The sequence below is a fragment of the Salmo salar genome, chromosome 03, assembly GCF_965601325.2.
Source record: "Salmo salar chromosome 03, fSalSal1, whole genome shotgun sequence".
Classification (NCBI taxonomy): Eukaryota; Metazoa; Chordata; class Actinopteri; order Salmoniformes; family Salmonidae; genus Salmo; species Salmo salar.
Window position 1 is genome coordinate 101,212,501 of NC_138293.1, and position 13,669 is coordinate 101,226,169.

Consider the following 13,669-nt stretch of genomic DNA (forward strand, 5'->3'; position numbering starts at 1 on the left):
CACACACAGCATGCAGGCAGAGACCCTGATCCACACACACAGCATGCAGGCAGAGACCCTGATCCACACACACACAGCATGCAGGCAGAGACCCTGATCCACACACACAGCATGCAGGCAGAGACCCTGATCCACACACACAGCATGCAGGCAGAGACCCTGATCCACACACACAGCATGCAGGCAGAGACCCTGATCCACACACACAGCATGCAGGCAGAGACCCTGATCCACACACACAGCATGCAGGCAGAGACCCTGATCCACACACACACAGCATGCAGGCAGAGACCCTGATCCACACACACAGCATGCAGGCAGAGACCCTGATCCACACACACAGCATGCAGGCAGAGACCCTGATCCACACACACAGCATGCAGGCAGAGACCCTGATCCACACACACAGCATGCAGGCAGAGACCCTGATCCACACACACAGCATGCAGGCAGAGACCCTGATCCACACACACAGCATGCAGGCAGAGACCCTGATCCACACACACAGCATGCAGGCAGAGACCCTGATCCACACACACACAGCATGCAGGCAGAGACCCTGATCCACACACACAGCATGCAGGCAGAGACCCTGATCCACACACACAGCATGCAGGCAGAGACCCTGATCCACACACACACAGAGAGAAACACAGCATTGCTTCATTTCTCTTAGGCCCTGTTTCTAGCGACTACCTCATGGTATATGTATCCTGCTGACTCCATGGACGTCACATGATACAGACAGACGTCATGGGTGGGATCTGAACCCCGGCCTCCTGCTGGGGAAACCAACTTAACCGTTCATTAGGACAAGACATTTCATCTTGGGTCCAGGGTGGTGCTGTTTTTGAAGTTGTAGGCTGGGTGACGTGAACTCATCACGAGAGCATGAGTCCGACTCACCCCCGCCACACACACACGATTACTTTCCACATCAGACTTTTTATTTAGACTTTTTAAGTGGAAACACTGCCTTAGCTCGTGTGTGGTGTAACATTTAAATGTGTCCCCCTGGTGTAACGTGTGAATGTGTCACCCTGCTAGGTCCTGGTCATGCCATGCTGAAGTAGTTTCCTGGTGTAACGTGTAAATGTGTCCCCCTGCTAGGTCCTGGTCATGTCATGCTGAAGTAGTTTCCTGGTGTAACATGTAAATGTGTCCCCCTGCTAGGTCCTGGTCATGTCATGCTGAAGTAGTTTCCTGGTGTAATGTGTAAATGTGTCCCCCTGCTAGGTCCTGGTTATGTCATGCTGAAGTAGTTTCCTGGTGTAACATGTAAATGTGTCCCCCTGCTAGGTCCTGGTCATGTCATGCTGAAGTAGTTTCCTGGTGTAACGTGTAAATGTGTCCCCCTGCTAGGTCCTGGTCATGTCATGCTGAAGTAGTTTCCTGGTGTAACATGTAAATGTGTCCCCCTGCTAGGTCCTGGTCATGTCATGCTGAAGTAGTTTCCTGGTGTAATGTGTAAATGTGTCCCCCTGCTAGGTCCTGGTCATGTCATGCTGAAGTAGTTTCCTGGTGTAACGTGTAAATGTGTCCCCCTGCTAGGTCCTGGTCATGTCATGCTGAAGTAGTTTCCTGGTGTAACATGTAAATGTGTCCCCCTGCTAGGTCCTGGTCATGTCATGCTGAAGTAGTTTCCTGGTGTAACGTGTAAATGTGTCCCCCTGCTAGGTCCTGGTCGTGCCATGCTCAGGCCATGCTGAAGATCATCAACTATAAGGACGATGAGAAGTCGTTCAGCCGCAGAATCAGCCACCTCTTCTTCCACAAGGAAAACGACTGGGGCTTCTCTAACTTTATGTCCTGGAGCGTGAGTACCACACACACCGGGATACACTGGTGTATATACACACACGACAGACACAGCCAACATAATTTTCCTCCGGTGTGTTTTCAGGATGTGACTGATCCAGAGAGAGGCTTTGTGGAGGATGATAAAGTCTCCTTTGAAGTCTATGTGCAGGCGGACGCTCCTCACGGAGTGGCGTGAGTCTTGCCCCCCCCCACCTTCCTCACCCCCCTCTCTCTCTCCTTCACTCTTCTATCTCACCTGCCCCCCCCCCCCCCCCCCCTCTCTTTCTCTCTCTCTCCTTCACTCTTCTATCTCACCTGCTCTCTTTCTCTCTCTCTCCTTCACTCTTCTATCTCACCTGCTCTCTTTCTCTCTCTCTCCTTCACCCTTCTATCTCACCTGCTCTTTCTCTCTCTCTCCTTCACTCTTCTATCTCACCTGCTCTCTTCTCTCTCTCTCCTTCACTCTTCTATCTCACCTGCTCTCTTTCTCTCTCTCTCCTTCACTCTTCTATCTCACCTGCTCTCTTTCTCTCTCTCTCCTTCACTCTTCTATCTCACCTGCTCTCTTCTCTCTCTCTCTCCTTCACTCTTCTATCTCACCTGCTCTCTTTTTCTCTCTCTCTCCTTCACTCTTCTATCTCACCTGCTCTCTTCTCTCTCTCTCTCCTTCACTCTTCTATCTCACCTGCTCTCTTCTCTCTCTCTCTCCTCTCACTCTTCTATCTCACCTGCTCTCTCTTTTTCTCTCTCTCCTTTTCGTTCCCTTTTTGCTGTCCTCTCTCGCCTCTGTGTTTTGGGACCATTGGCCAGTTCACCAGATGTTTGGAATAACGAGAACACTATCTTGAACCTGTTCTATTTAGCGGTGTCTTGAATTAAAACTATCTTATTAAAATCTTGATTTTAAGAATGTTTAATTTCTAGTGACCTGACCATAGATCCTGTGATCCTGACATCAGTGTGTGGTGTCCCAGTGTAGTTGGGTTAACCCAGGGCTGGTGGGCAATTCCAGTCCTTGAGGGCCTGATTTGGTGTCACAGTTTTGCCCCAGCTAACACACCTGACTCCAATAATCACCTGATCATGATCTTCAGTTTATAATGTAATTTTATTAATCAGCTGTGTTTGCTAGGGATGGAGAAAAAGCGTGACACCAATCAGGTTCTCGAGGGCCTGGAGTTACCCACCCCTGGTTTAGAGCAGGGCTGTCCAACCCTCTTCCTGGAGTTACCCACCCCTGGTTTAGAGCAGGGCTGTCCAACCCTCTTCCTGGAGTTACCCACCCCTGGTTTAGAGCAGGGCTGTCCAACCCTCTTCCTGGAGTTACCCACCCCTGGTTTAGAGCAGGGCTGTCCAACCCTCTTCCTGGAGTTACCCACCCCTGGTTTAGAGCAGGGCTGTCCAACCCTCTTCCTGGAGTTACCCACCCCTGGTTTAGAGCAGGGCTGTCCAACCCTCTTCCTGGAGTTACCCACCCCTGGTTTAGAGCAGGGCTGTCCAACCCTCTTCCTGGAGTTACCCACCCCTGGTTTAGAGCAGGGCTGCCCAACCCTCTTCCTGGAGTTACCCACCCCTGGTTTAGAGCAGGGCTGTCCAACCCTCTTCCTGGAGTTACCCACCCCTGGTTTAGAGCAGGGCTGTCCAACCCTCTTCCTGGAGTTACCCACCCCTGGTTTAGAGCAGGGCTGTCCAACCCTCTTCCTGGAGTTACCCACCCCTGGTTTAGAGCAGGGCTGTCCAACCCTCTTCCTGGAGTTACCCACCCCTGGTTTAGAGCAGGGCTGTCCAACCCTCTTCCTGGAGTTACCCACCCCTGGTTTAGAGCAGGGCTGTCCAACCCTCTTCCTGGAGTTACCCACCCCTGGTTTAGAGCAGGGCTGTCCAACCCTCTTCCTGGAGTTACCCACCCCTGGTTTAGAGCAGGGCTGTCCAACCCTCTTCCTGGAGTTACCCACCCCTGGTTTAGAGCAGGGCTGTCCAACCCTCTTCCTGGAGTTACCCACCCCTTGGTTTAGAGCAGGGCTGTCCAACCCTCTTCCTGGAGTTACCCACCCCTGGTTTAGAGCAGGGCTGCCCAACCCTCTTCCTGGAGTTACCCACCCCTGGTTTAGAGCAGGGCTGTCCAACCCTCTTCCTGGAGTTAACCACCCCTGGTTTAGAGCAGGGCTGTCCAACCCTCTTCCTGGAGTTAACCACCCCTGGTTTAGAGCAGGGCTGTCCAACCCTCTTCCTGGAGTTAACCACCCTTGGTTTAGAGCAGGGCTGTCCAACCCTCTTCCTGGAGTTACCCACCCCCTGGTTTAGAGCAGGGCTGTCCAACCCTCTTCCTGGAGTTACCCACCCCTGGTTTAGAGCAGGGCTGTCCTGTGTGTGTGTGTGTGTGTGTGTGTGTGTGTGTGTGTGTGTGTAGTTGGGTTAACCCATTTCTGTCCTGTCTGTGTGCAGGTGGGACTCAAAGAAACACACCGGCTACGTGGGTCTGAAGAACCAGGGAGCGACATGTTATATGAACAGCCTCCTACAGACCCTGTTCTTCACCAACCAGCTACGGAGGGTCAGTAAGACAACTAACTACCACTCTGTCATACTACGCTCAAGTGTGTGTAACACCCCTCTCCTCTGTGCCTACCAGGCGGTGTTTATGATATCTATACAGGGAGGCGACTCTTTTGGGAGAGTGTGTGAATGTTTGTGTGTCTAACCTCTCTCTCACCTCTACCAGGCGGTGTATATGATATCTATACAGGGAGGCGACTCTTTAGAGAGAGTGTGTGAATGTTTGTGTGTCTAACCCCACCTCTCTCCTCTACCAGGCGGTGTACATGATGCCTACAGAGGGAGATGACTCGTCTAAGAGTGTTTGTGTGTCTAACCCCACCTCTCTCCTCTACCAGGCGGTGTACATGATGCCTACAGAGGGAGATGACTGGTCTAAGAGTGTTTGTGTGTCTAACCCCACCTCTCTCTCTACCAGGCGGTGTACATGATGCCTACAGAGGGAGATGACTGGTCTAAGAGTGTTTGTGTGTCTAACCCCACCTCTCTCTCTACCAGGCGGTGTACATGATGCCTACAGAGGGAGATGACTCGTCTAAGAGTGTTTGTGTGTCTAACCCCACCTCTCTCCTCTACCAGGCGGTGTACATGATGCCTACAGAGGGAGATGACTGGTCTAAGAGTGTTTGTGTGTCTAACCCCACCTCTCTCTCTACCAGGCGGTGTACATGATGCCTACAGAGGGAGATGACTCGTCTAAGAGTGTTTGTGTGTCTAACCCCACCTCTCTCCTCTACCAGGCGGTGTACATGATGCCTACAGAGGGAGATGACTCGTCTAAGAGTGTTTGTGTGTCTAACCCCACCTCTCTCTCTACCAGGCGGTGTACATGATGCCTACAGAGGGAGATGACTCGTCTAAGAGTGTTCCGCTGGCTCTACAGAGGGTTTTCTATGAGCTGCAGCACAGCGACAAGCCCGTCGGCACCAAGAAACTCACCAAGTCCTTTGGGTAGGTGCCAGGACCCCTCAGCTAGCAACGCTGCAGGAGGAAAGAGATGATTGATTGATTAATCAATGAGACTGGAAGGGACTACCTGATTTTGTCTGAGAAACGATTGTTTTCATTTTCCATTGCTAAATGTTTTGCATCGGTGTGCACTAATGAATAGTGATGGACCCTGGTAATAAGTCACATTGTCCTGATCAAGTGACGCTTTGCATCATGTTCCATTATGGGTCAGTGTTTAAAACATGGTGGTTTTGTGACAGTAGTTGACAGATTGTGAATGTGTTGTTTAAAACATGGTGGCATTGTGACAGTTGACAGATTGTCAATGTGTTGTTTAAAACATGGTGGCATTGTGACAGTTGACAGATTGTCAATGTGTTGTTTAAAACATGGCGGTATTGTGAATGTGTTGTTTAAAACATGGTGGTACTGTGACTGAAGTTGACAGTGAATGTGTTGTTTAAAACATGGTGGTACTGTGACTGAAGTTGACAGTGAATGTGTTGTTTAAAACATGGTGGTACTGTGACTGAAGTTGACAGTGAATGTGTTGTTTAAAACATGGTGGTACTGTGACTGAAGTTGACAGTGAATGTGTTGTTTAAAACATGGTGGTACTGTGACTGAAGTTGACAGTGAATGTGTTTAAAACATGGTGGTACTGTGACTGAAGTTGACAGTGAATGTGTTGTTTAAAACATGGTGGTACTGTGACTGAAGTTGACAGTGAATGTGTTGTTTAAAACATGGTGGTACTGTGACAGTAGTTGACAGTGAATGTGTTGTTTAAAAAAACATGGTGGTACTGTGACAGTAGTTGACAGTGAATGTGTTGTTTAAAACATGGTGGCATTGTGACAGTTGACAGATTGTCAATGTGTTGTTTAAAACATGGCGGTATTGTGAATGTGTTGTTTAAAACATGGTGGTACTGTGACTGAAGTTGACAGTGAATGTGTTGTTTAAAACATGGTGGTACTGTGACTGAAGTTGACAGTGAATGTGTTGTTTAAAACATGGTGGTACTGTGACTGAAGTTGACAGTGAATGTGTTGTTTAAAACATGGTGGTACTGTGACTGAAGTTGACAGTGAATGTGTTGTTTAAAACATGGTGGTACTGTGACTGAAGTTGACAGTGAATGTGTTGTTTAAAACATGGTGGTACTGTGACTGAAGTTGACAGTGAATGTGTTGTTTAAAACATGGTGGTACTGTGACAGTAGTTGATAACATGTTGTTTTCTGTGTAGGTGGGAGACGTTAGACAGCTTCATGCAACACGACGTTCAGGAGCTCTGCAGAGTGGTGAGTAGTTGTTCTGTGTTCGTTCAGTAGTGTGTGTATTCAGGGCTCTAAATTAAAACATGTTGGTTGCACCACATGAAATTTAGGAGCACCAGACCAGATCTTAAGTTTTGTTTGTGTGTATTTTTCTTTAGGTTTTGTATACCGGCTGAAAATACAATATTTTTGGTTATTGAAGAGATATTTCACAGCGGTTTAGATGGTACAATTATTCTCTACACTATACATTGCTTGTTTGGTCACAAACTGAAATTAGGCGAGCTATTTGAATTTTAGCCACCAGGAAATGTTGGAGCGATTTCTGCACATTGGACCTTCAAATTGATTGAGATACAGCCTATGTTGGGCCTATATGAATTCTAGCTACTTTTGAAGCACATGTTGAGACCTAGAAACTAATATGTAACACTGTAAATACATTAGTTTATTATAAAAGCTAAACATTTGATGAAAAATACATGCCATTGAAATTACAAAGTCATTTGTGGAAAATGAGGTTTCTACGTTGTGTAAAAGCACAATTTTCCTATTGAGAAGCGTTACATTATAAATGGTACACTGTCTCTTTAAAAATAAATCTGGTTTGATGATGACATGCAAGATGTCTGTCATTACGATGATCCTTGATCTCCTGACGAAGCTTTACCTGTCTATCTGTGTCCCCAGATGTCTGGATATACTAAAGTTACCAGGTTATTAACCAGCTAGCCAATGACCTAACATGACTGAACGGCGTGTAAACAGATGGTTAACGATGTCGATGCACACGTCCTTTTAGAATGGTCCGTGATGTGGTTTATGAATGTTAAATGCGGTTCCCGGCAATCCGCTATAGGAAGATTCAAATGCTTCTAGTCAGATCTTTTGACCTGGTTGGGTTAGAACCAAGATGTTTTCTCTGTAGTAATGGGTCAGATCTTTTGACCTGGTTGGGTTAGAACCAAGATGTTTTCTCTGTAGTAATGGGTCAGATCTTTTGACCTGGTTGGGTTAGAACCAAGATGTTTTCTCTGTAGTAATGGTGCAACCATGACGCTGATGAATGTGCACTGACTTGTTTCTGTAAGGCATCAGAAACACTGGTACAGCCAAGCCTTATTACTACTACAACTATTATCAGGAAGATCATTTTCATAGTCACACAGTGCTCCCAAAATAAAACTGCTGCTCACACAGCAAAATATTGTCACATATGTGACCGTGTTGGTCGCACTGTTTGTTTTCTTTCGTGTGTGTGTGTGTGTGTCTGTGTGTGTGTGTGTGTGTGTGTGTGTGTGTGTGTGTGTGTGTGTGTGTGTGTGTGTGTGTGTGTGTGTGTGTGTGTGTGTGTGTGTGTGTGTGTGTGTGTGTTCAAATCTAATTTTCTTTGTCACGTGCCGAGTACCACAGGTGTTGAGCTTAGCGTGAAATGGTTACTTCCAAGGCCTTCACCAACAAGGCAGAGATGTAAAGAATGATCTAAAGGAAAGATGGTAACGAGGCTGTATACAAGGAGTACCAGTGTGCAGGGGTACCAGGTAGTTGAGGTAATAATGAGACTATAAGGAGTACCAGTACTGAGTCAATGTGCAGGGGTACCAGGTAATAATGAGACTATAAGGAGTACCAGTACTGAGTCAATGTGCAGGGGTACCAGGTAGTTGAGGTAATAATGAGACTATAAGGAGTACCAGTACTGAGTCAATGTGCAGGGGTACCAGGTAGTTGAGGTAATAATGAGACTATAAGGTGTACCAGTACTGAGTCAATGTGCAGGGGTACCAGGTAGTTGAGGTAATAATGAGACTATAAGGAGTACCAGTACTGAGTCAATGTGCAGGGGTACCAGGTAGTTGAGGTAATAATGAGACTATAAGGAGTACCAGTACTGAGTCAATGTGCAGGGGTACCAGGTAGTTGAGGTAATAATGAGACTATAAGGAGTACCAGTACTGAGTCAATGTGCAGGGGTACCAGGTAGTTGAGGTAATAATGAGACTATAAGGAGTACCAGTACTGAGTCAATGTGCAGGGGTACCAGGTAGTTGAGGTAATAATGAGACTATAAGGTGTACCAGTACTGAGTCAATGTGCAGGGGTACCAGGTAGTTGAGGTAATAATGAGACTATAAGGAGTACCAGTACTGAGTCAATGTGCAGGGGTACAAGGTAGTTGAGGTAATAATGAGACTATAAGGAGTACCAGTACTGAGTCAATGTGCAGGGGTACCAGGTAGTTGAGGTAATAATGAGACTATAAGGAGTACCAGTACTGAGTCAATGTGCAGGGGTACCAGGTAGTTGAGGTAATAATGAGACTATAAGGAGTACCAGTACTGAATCAATGTGCAGGGGTACCAGGTAGTTGAGGTAATAATGAGACTATAAGGAGTACCAGTACTGAGTCAATGTGCAGGGGTACCAGGTAGTTGAGGTAATAATGAGACTATAAGGAGTACCAGTACTGAATCAATGTGCAGGGGTACCAGGTAGTTGAGGTAATAATGAGACTATAAGGAGTACCAGTACTGAGTCAATGTGCAGGGGTACCAGGTAGTTGAGGTAATAATGAGAATATAAGGAGTACCAGTACTGAGTCAATGTGCAGGGGTACCAGGTAGTTGAGGTAATAATGAGACTATAAGGAGTACCAGTACTGAGTCAATGTGCAGGGGTACCAGGTAGTTGAGGTAATGAGACTATAAGGAGTACCAGTACTGAGTCAATGTGCAGGGGTACAAGGTATTTGAGGTAATAATGAGACTATAAGGAGTACCAGTACTGAGTCAATGTGCAGGGGTACCAGGTAGTTGAGGTAATAATGAGGCTATAAGGAGTACCAGTACTGAGTCAATGTGCAGGGGTACCAGGTAGTTGAGGTAATAATGAGACTATAAGGAGTACCAGTACTGAGTCAATGTGCAGGGGTACCAGGTAGTTGAGGTAATAATGAGACTATAAGGAGTACCAGTACTGAGTCAATGTGCAGGGGTACCAGGTAGTTGAGGTAATAATGAGACTATAAGGTGTACCAGTACTGAGTCAATATGCAGGGGTACCAGGTAGTTGAGGTAATAATGAGACTATAAGGAGTACCAGTACTGAGTCAATGTGCAGGGGTACCAGGTAGTTGAGGTAATAATGAGACTATAAGGAGTACCAGTACTGAGTCAATGTGCAGGGGTACCAGGTAGTTGAGGTAATATGTAGGTAGGGGTACCAGGTAGTTGAGGTAATATAATGTTGGTAGGGGTACCAGGTAGTTGAGGTAATATAATGTAGGTAGGGGTACCAGGTAGTTGAGGTAATATAATGTAGGTAGGGGTACCAGGTAGTTGAGGTAATATAATGTAGGTAGGGGTACCAGGTAGTTGGAGGTAATATAATGTAGGTAGGGGTACCAGGTAGTTGGAGGTAATATAATGTAGGTAGGGGTACCAGGTAGTGGAGGTAATATAATGTAGGTAGGGGTACCAGGTAGTTGCAGGTAGGGGTACCAGGTAGTTGAGGTAATATAATGTAGGTAGGGGTACCAGGTAGTTGTAGGTAATATAATGTAGGTAGGGGTACCAGGTAGTTGAGGTAATATGTAGGTAGGGGTACCAGGTAGTTGAGGTAATATAATGTAGGTAGGGGTACCAGGTAGTTGTAGGTAATATAATGTAGGTAGGGGTACCAGGTAGTTGAGGTAATATGTAGGTAGGGGTACCAGGTAGTTGAGGTAATATGTAGGTAGGGGTACCAGGTAGTTGTAGGTAATATAATGTAGGTAGGGGTACCAGGTAGTTGAGGTAATATGTAGGTAGGGGTACCAGGTAGTTGAGGTAATATAATGTAGGTAGGGGTACCAGGTAGTTGTAGGTAATATAATGTAGGTAGGGGTACCAGGTAGTTGAGGTAATATGTAGGTAGGGGTACCAGGTAGTTGTAGGTAATATAATGTAGGTAGGGGTACCAGGTAGTTGAGGTAATATGTAGGTAGGGGTACCAGGTAGTTGTAGGTAATATAATGTAGGTAGGGGTACCAGGTAGTTGAGGTAATATAATGTAGGTAGGGGTACCAGGTAGTTGAGGTAATATGTAGGTAGGGGTACCAGGTAGTTGTAGGTAATATAATGTAGGTAGGGGTACCAGGTAGTTGAGGTAATATGTAGGTAGGGGTACCAGGTAGTTGAGGTAATATAATGTAGGTAGGGGTACCAGGTAGTTGTAGGTAATATAATGTAGGTAGGGGTACCAGGTAGTTGAGGTAATATGTAGGTAGGGGTACCAGGTAGTTGTAGGTAATATAATGTAGGTAGGGGTACCAGGTAGTTGAGGTAATATAATGTAGGTAGGGGTACCAGGTAGTTGTAGGTAATATAATGTAGGTAGGGGTACCAGGTAGTTGAGGTAATATGTAGGTAGGGGTACCAGGTAGTTGAGGTAATATAATGTAGGTAGGGGTACCAGGTAGTTGAGGTAATATAATGTAGGTAGGGGTACCAGGTAGTTGAGGTAATATAATGTAGGTAGGGGTACCAGGTAGTTGTAGGTAATATAATGTAGGTAGGGGTACCAGGTAGTTGAGGTAATATAATGTAGGTAGGGGTACCAGGTAGTTGTAGGTAATATAATGTAGGTAGGGGTACCAGGTAGTTGAGGTAATATAATGTAGGTAGGGGTACCAGGTAGTTGAGGTAATATAATGTAGGTAGGGGTACCAGGTAGTTGAGGTAATATAATGTAGGTAGGGGTACCAGGTAGTTGAGGTAATATAATGTAGGTAGGGGTACCAGGTAGTTGAGGTAATATGTAGGTAGGGGTACCAGGTAGTTGAGGTAATATGTAGGTAGGGGTACCAGGTAGTTGTAGGTAATATAATGTAGGTAGGGGTACCAGGTAGTTGAGGTAATATGTAGGTAGGGGTACCAGGTAGTTGAGGTAATATGTATGTATTGGTAAAGGTGACTAGGCCATCAGGATAGATAAGAGAAGCAGCAGCGTGTGTGTGTGTGGCGTCAATGTGTGTGTGTCCCGTGTGTGTGTGTTAGAGTGTCAGTGTCGAATGTGCGGTTAGAGTCCAGTGAGTGTACATCGAGCCGGTGCAAGAGGCAAGGTAGCCCTTTGGTGAACTGGTCCGGGTAGCCCTTTGGTGAACTGGTCCGGGTAGCCCTTTGGTGAACTGGTCCGGGTAGCCCTTTGGTGAACTGGTCCGGGTAGCCCTTTGGTGAACTGGTCCGGGTAGCCCTTTGGTGAACTGGTCCGGGTAGCCCTTTGGTGAACTGGTCCGGGTAGCCCTTTGGTGAAATGTTCAGGAGTCTTATGGCTTGGGGCTAAAAGCTGTTTAGGAGCCTTTTGGTCACAGACTCAGGACCCACTTGCCATGCGGTGGTCTATGACGGGTGCTTGGAGTCCTAGAAAATGTTTAGGGCCATCCGTATGGCGGTGATGCAACCAGTCAGGATGCTCTCAATGGTGCAGCTGTAGAACTTTTTGAGGATCTGAGGTCCCATGCCATGTTTGTTAAATAACATGTGTATGTGTTCCTTCCCAGAGTATGTGAGCGGAGTTGAATGGTTGAAATCCCGCTCATCACTCACCTCTCTGGCGCCCCATGGTCCTTTCCTCACAGGGAAAAAAACAATCATCGCTCCAAATTCGCTCCGTTCATTAAAATCATAATTTAACCAGCAGCCATCTATTTTTGTGTCTACCTGAACCTACCATTTGGGTTTTGAAGTATTGAAACCAAACCATATGGATTTGAATGATAAGATTTATAATAAACAGAAGCGCACATCATTTCAAATAGGCTACATGTCATATTAAACAGCATATAAACACTCTGAATAGGCTACATGTCATATTAAACACCATATAAACACTCTGAATAGGCTACATGTCATATTAAACACCATATAAACACTCTGAATAGGCTACATGTCATATTAAACACCATATAAACACTCTGAATAGGCTACATGTCATATTAAACACCATATAAACACTCTGAATAGACTACATGTCATATTAAACAGCATATAAACACTCTGAATAGACTACATGTCATATTAAACAGCATATAAACACTCTGAATAGACTACATGTCATATTAAACAGCATATAAACACTCTGAATAGACTACATGTCATATTAAACAGCATATAAACACTCTGAATAGACTACATGTCATATTAAACAGCATATAAACACTCTGAATAGGCTACATGTCATATTAAACAGCATATAAACACTCTGAATAGGCTACATGTCATATTAAACACCATATAAACACTCTGAATAGACTACATGTCATATTAAACAGCATATAAACACTCTGAATAGACTACATGTCATATTAAACACCATATAAACACTCTGAATAGGCTACATGTCATATTAAACACCATATAAACACTCTGAATAGGCTACATGTCATATTAAACACCATATAAACACTGAATAGACTACATGTCATATTAAACAGCATATAAACACTCTGAATAGACTACATGTCATATTAAACAGCATATAAACACTCTGAATAGACTACATGTCATATTAAACACCATATAAACACTCTGAATAGAATACATGTCATATTAAACAGCATATAAACACTCTGAATAGGCTACATGTCATATTAAACAGCATATAAACACTCTGAATAGACTACATGTCATATTAAACAACATATAAACACTCTGAATAGGCTACATGTCATATTAAACACCATATAAACACTCTGAATAGGCTACATGTCATATTAAACACCATATAAACACTCTGAATAGACTACACGTCATATTAAACACCATATAAACACTCTGAATAGGCTACATGTCATATTAAACACCATATAAACACTCTGAATAGGCTACATGTCATATTAAACAGCATATAAACACTCTGAATAGGCTACATGTCATATTAAACAGCATATAAACACTCTGAATAGACTACATGTCATATTAAACAGCATATAAACACTCTGAATAGACTACATGTCATATTAAACAGCATATAAACACTCTGAATAGACTACATGTCATATTAAACACCATATAAACACTCTGAATAGGCTACATGTCATAT

The 13,669-nt window shown here is 45.0% G+C and overlaps 1 protein-coding gene across 1 annotated transcript in view; it reads left to right on the top strand.

Annotated features, from left to right (window-relative positions):
- LOC106594924 (ubiquitin carboxyl-terminal hydrolase 7) overlaps positions 1–13,669 on the top strand; it is an 82,814-nt gene that overhangs the window by 31,301 nt on the left and 37,844 nt on the right. Inside the window, exons 4-8 of the mRNA XM_082972958.1 lie at positions 1,678–1,816; positions 1,904–1,992; positions 4,246–4,354; positions 5,177–5,307; positions 6,559–6,613. Of these exons, the coding sequence (XP_082829084.1) occupies positions 1,678–1,816; positions 1,904–1,992; positions 4,246–4,354; positions 5,177–5,307; positions 6,559–6,613 (523 nt within the window). The remainder of the gene's footprint in view (positions 1–1,677; positions 1,817–1,903; positions 1,993–4,245; positions 4,355–5,176; positions 5,308–6,558; positions 6,614–13,669) is intronic.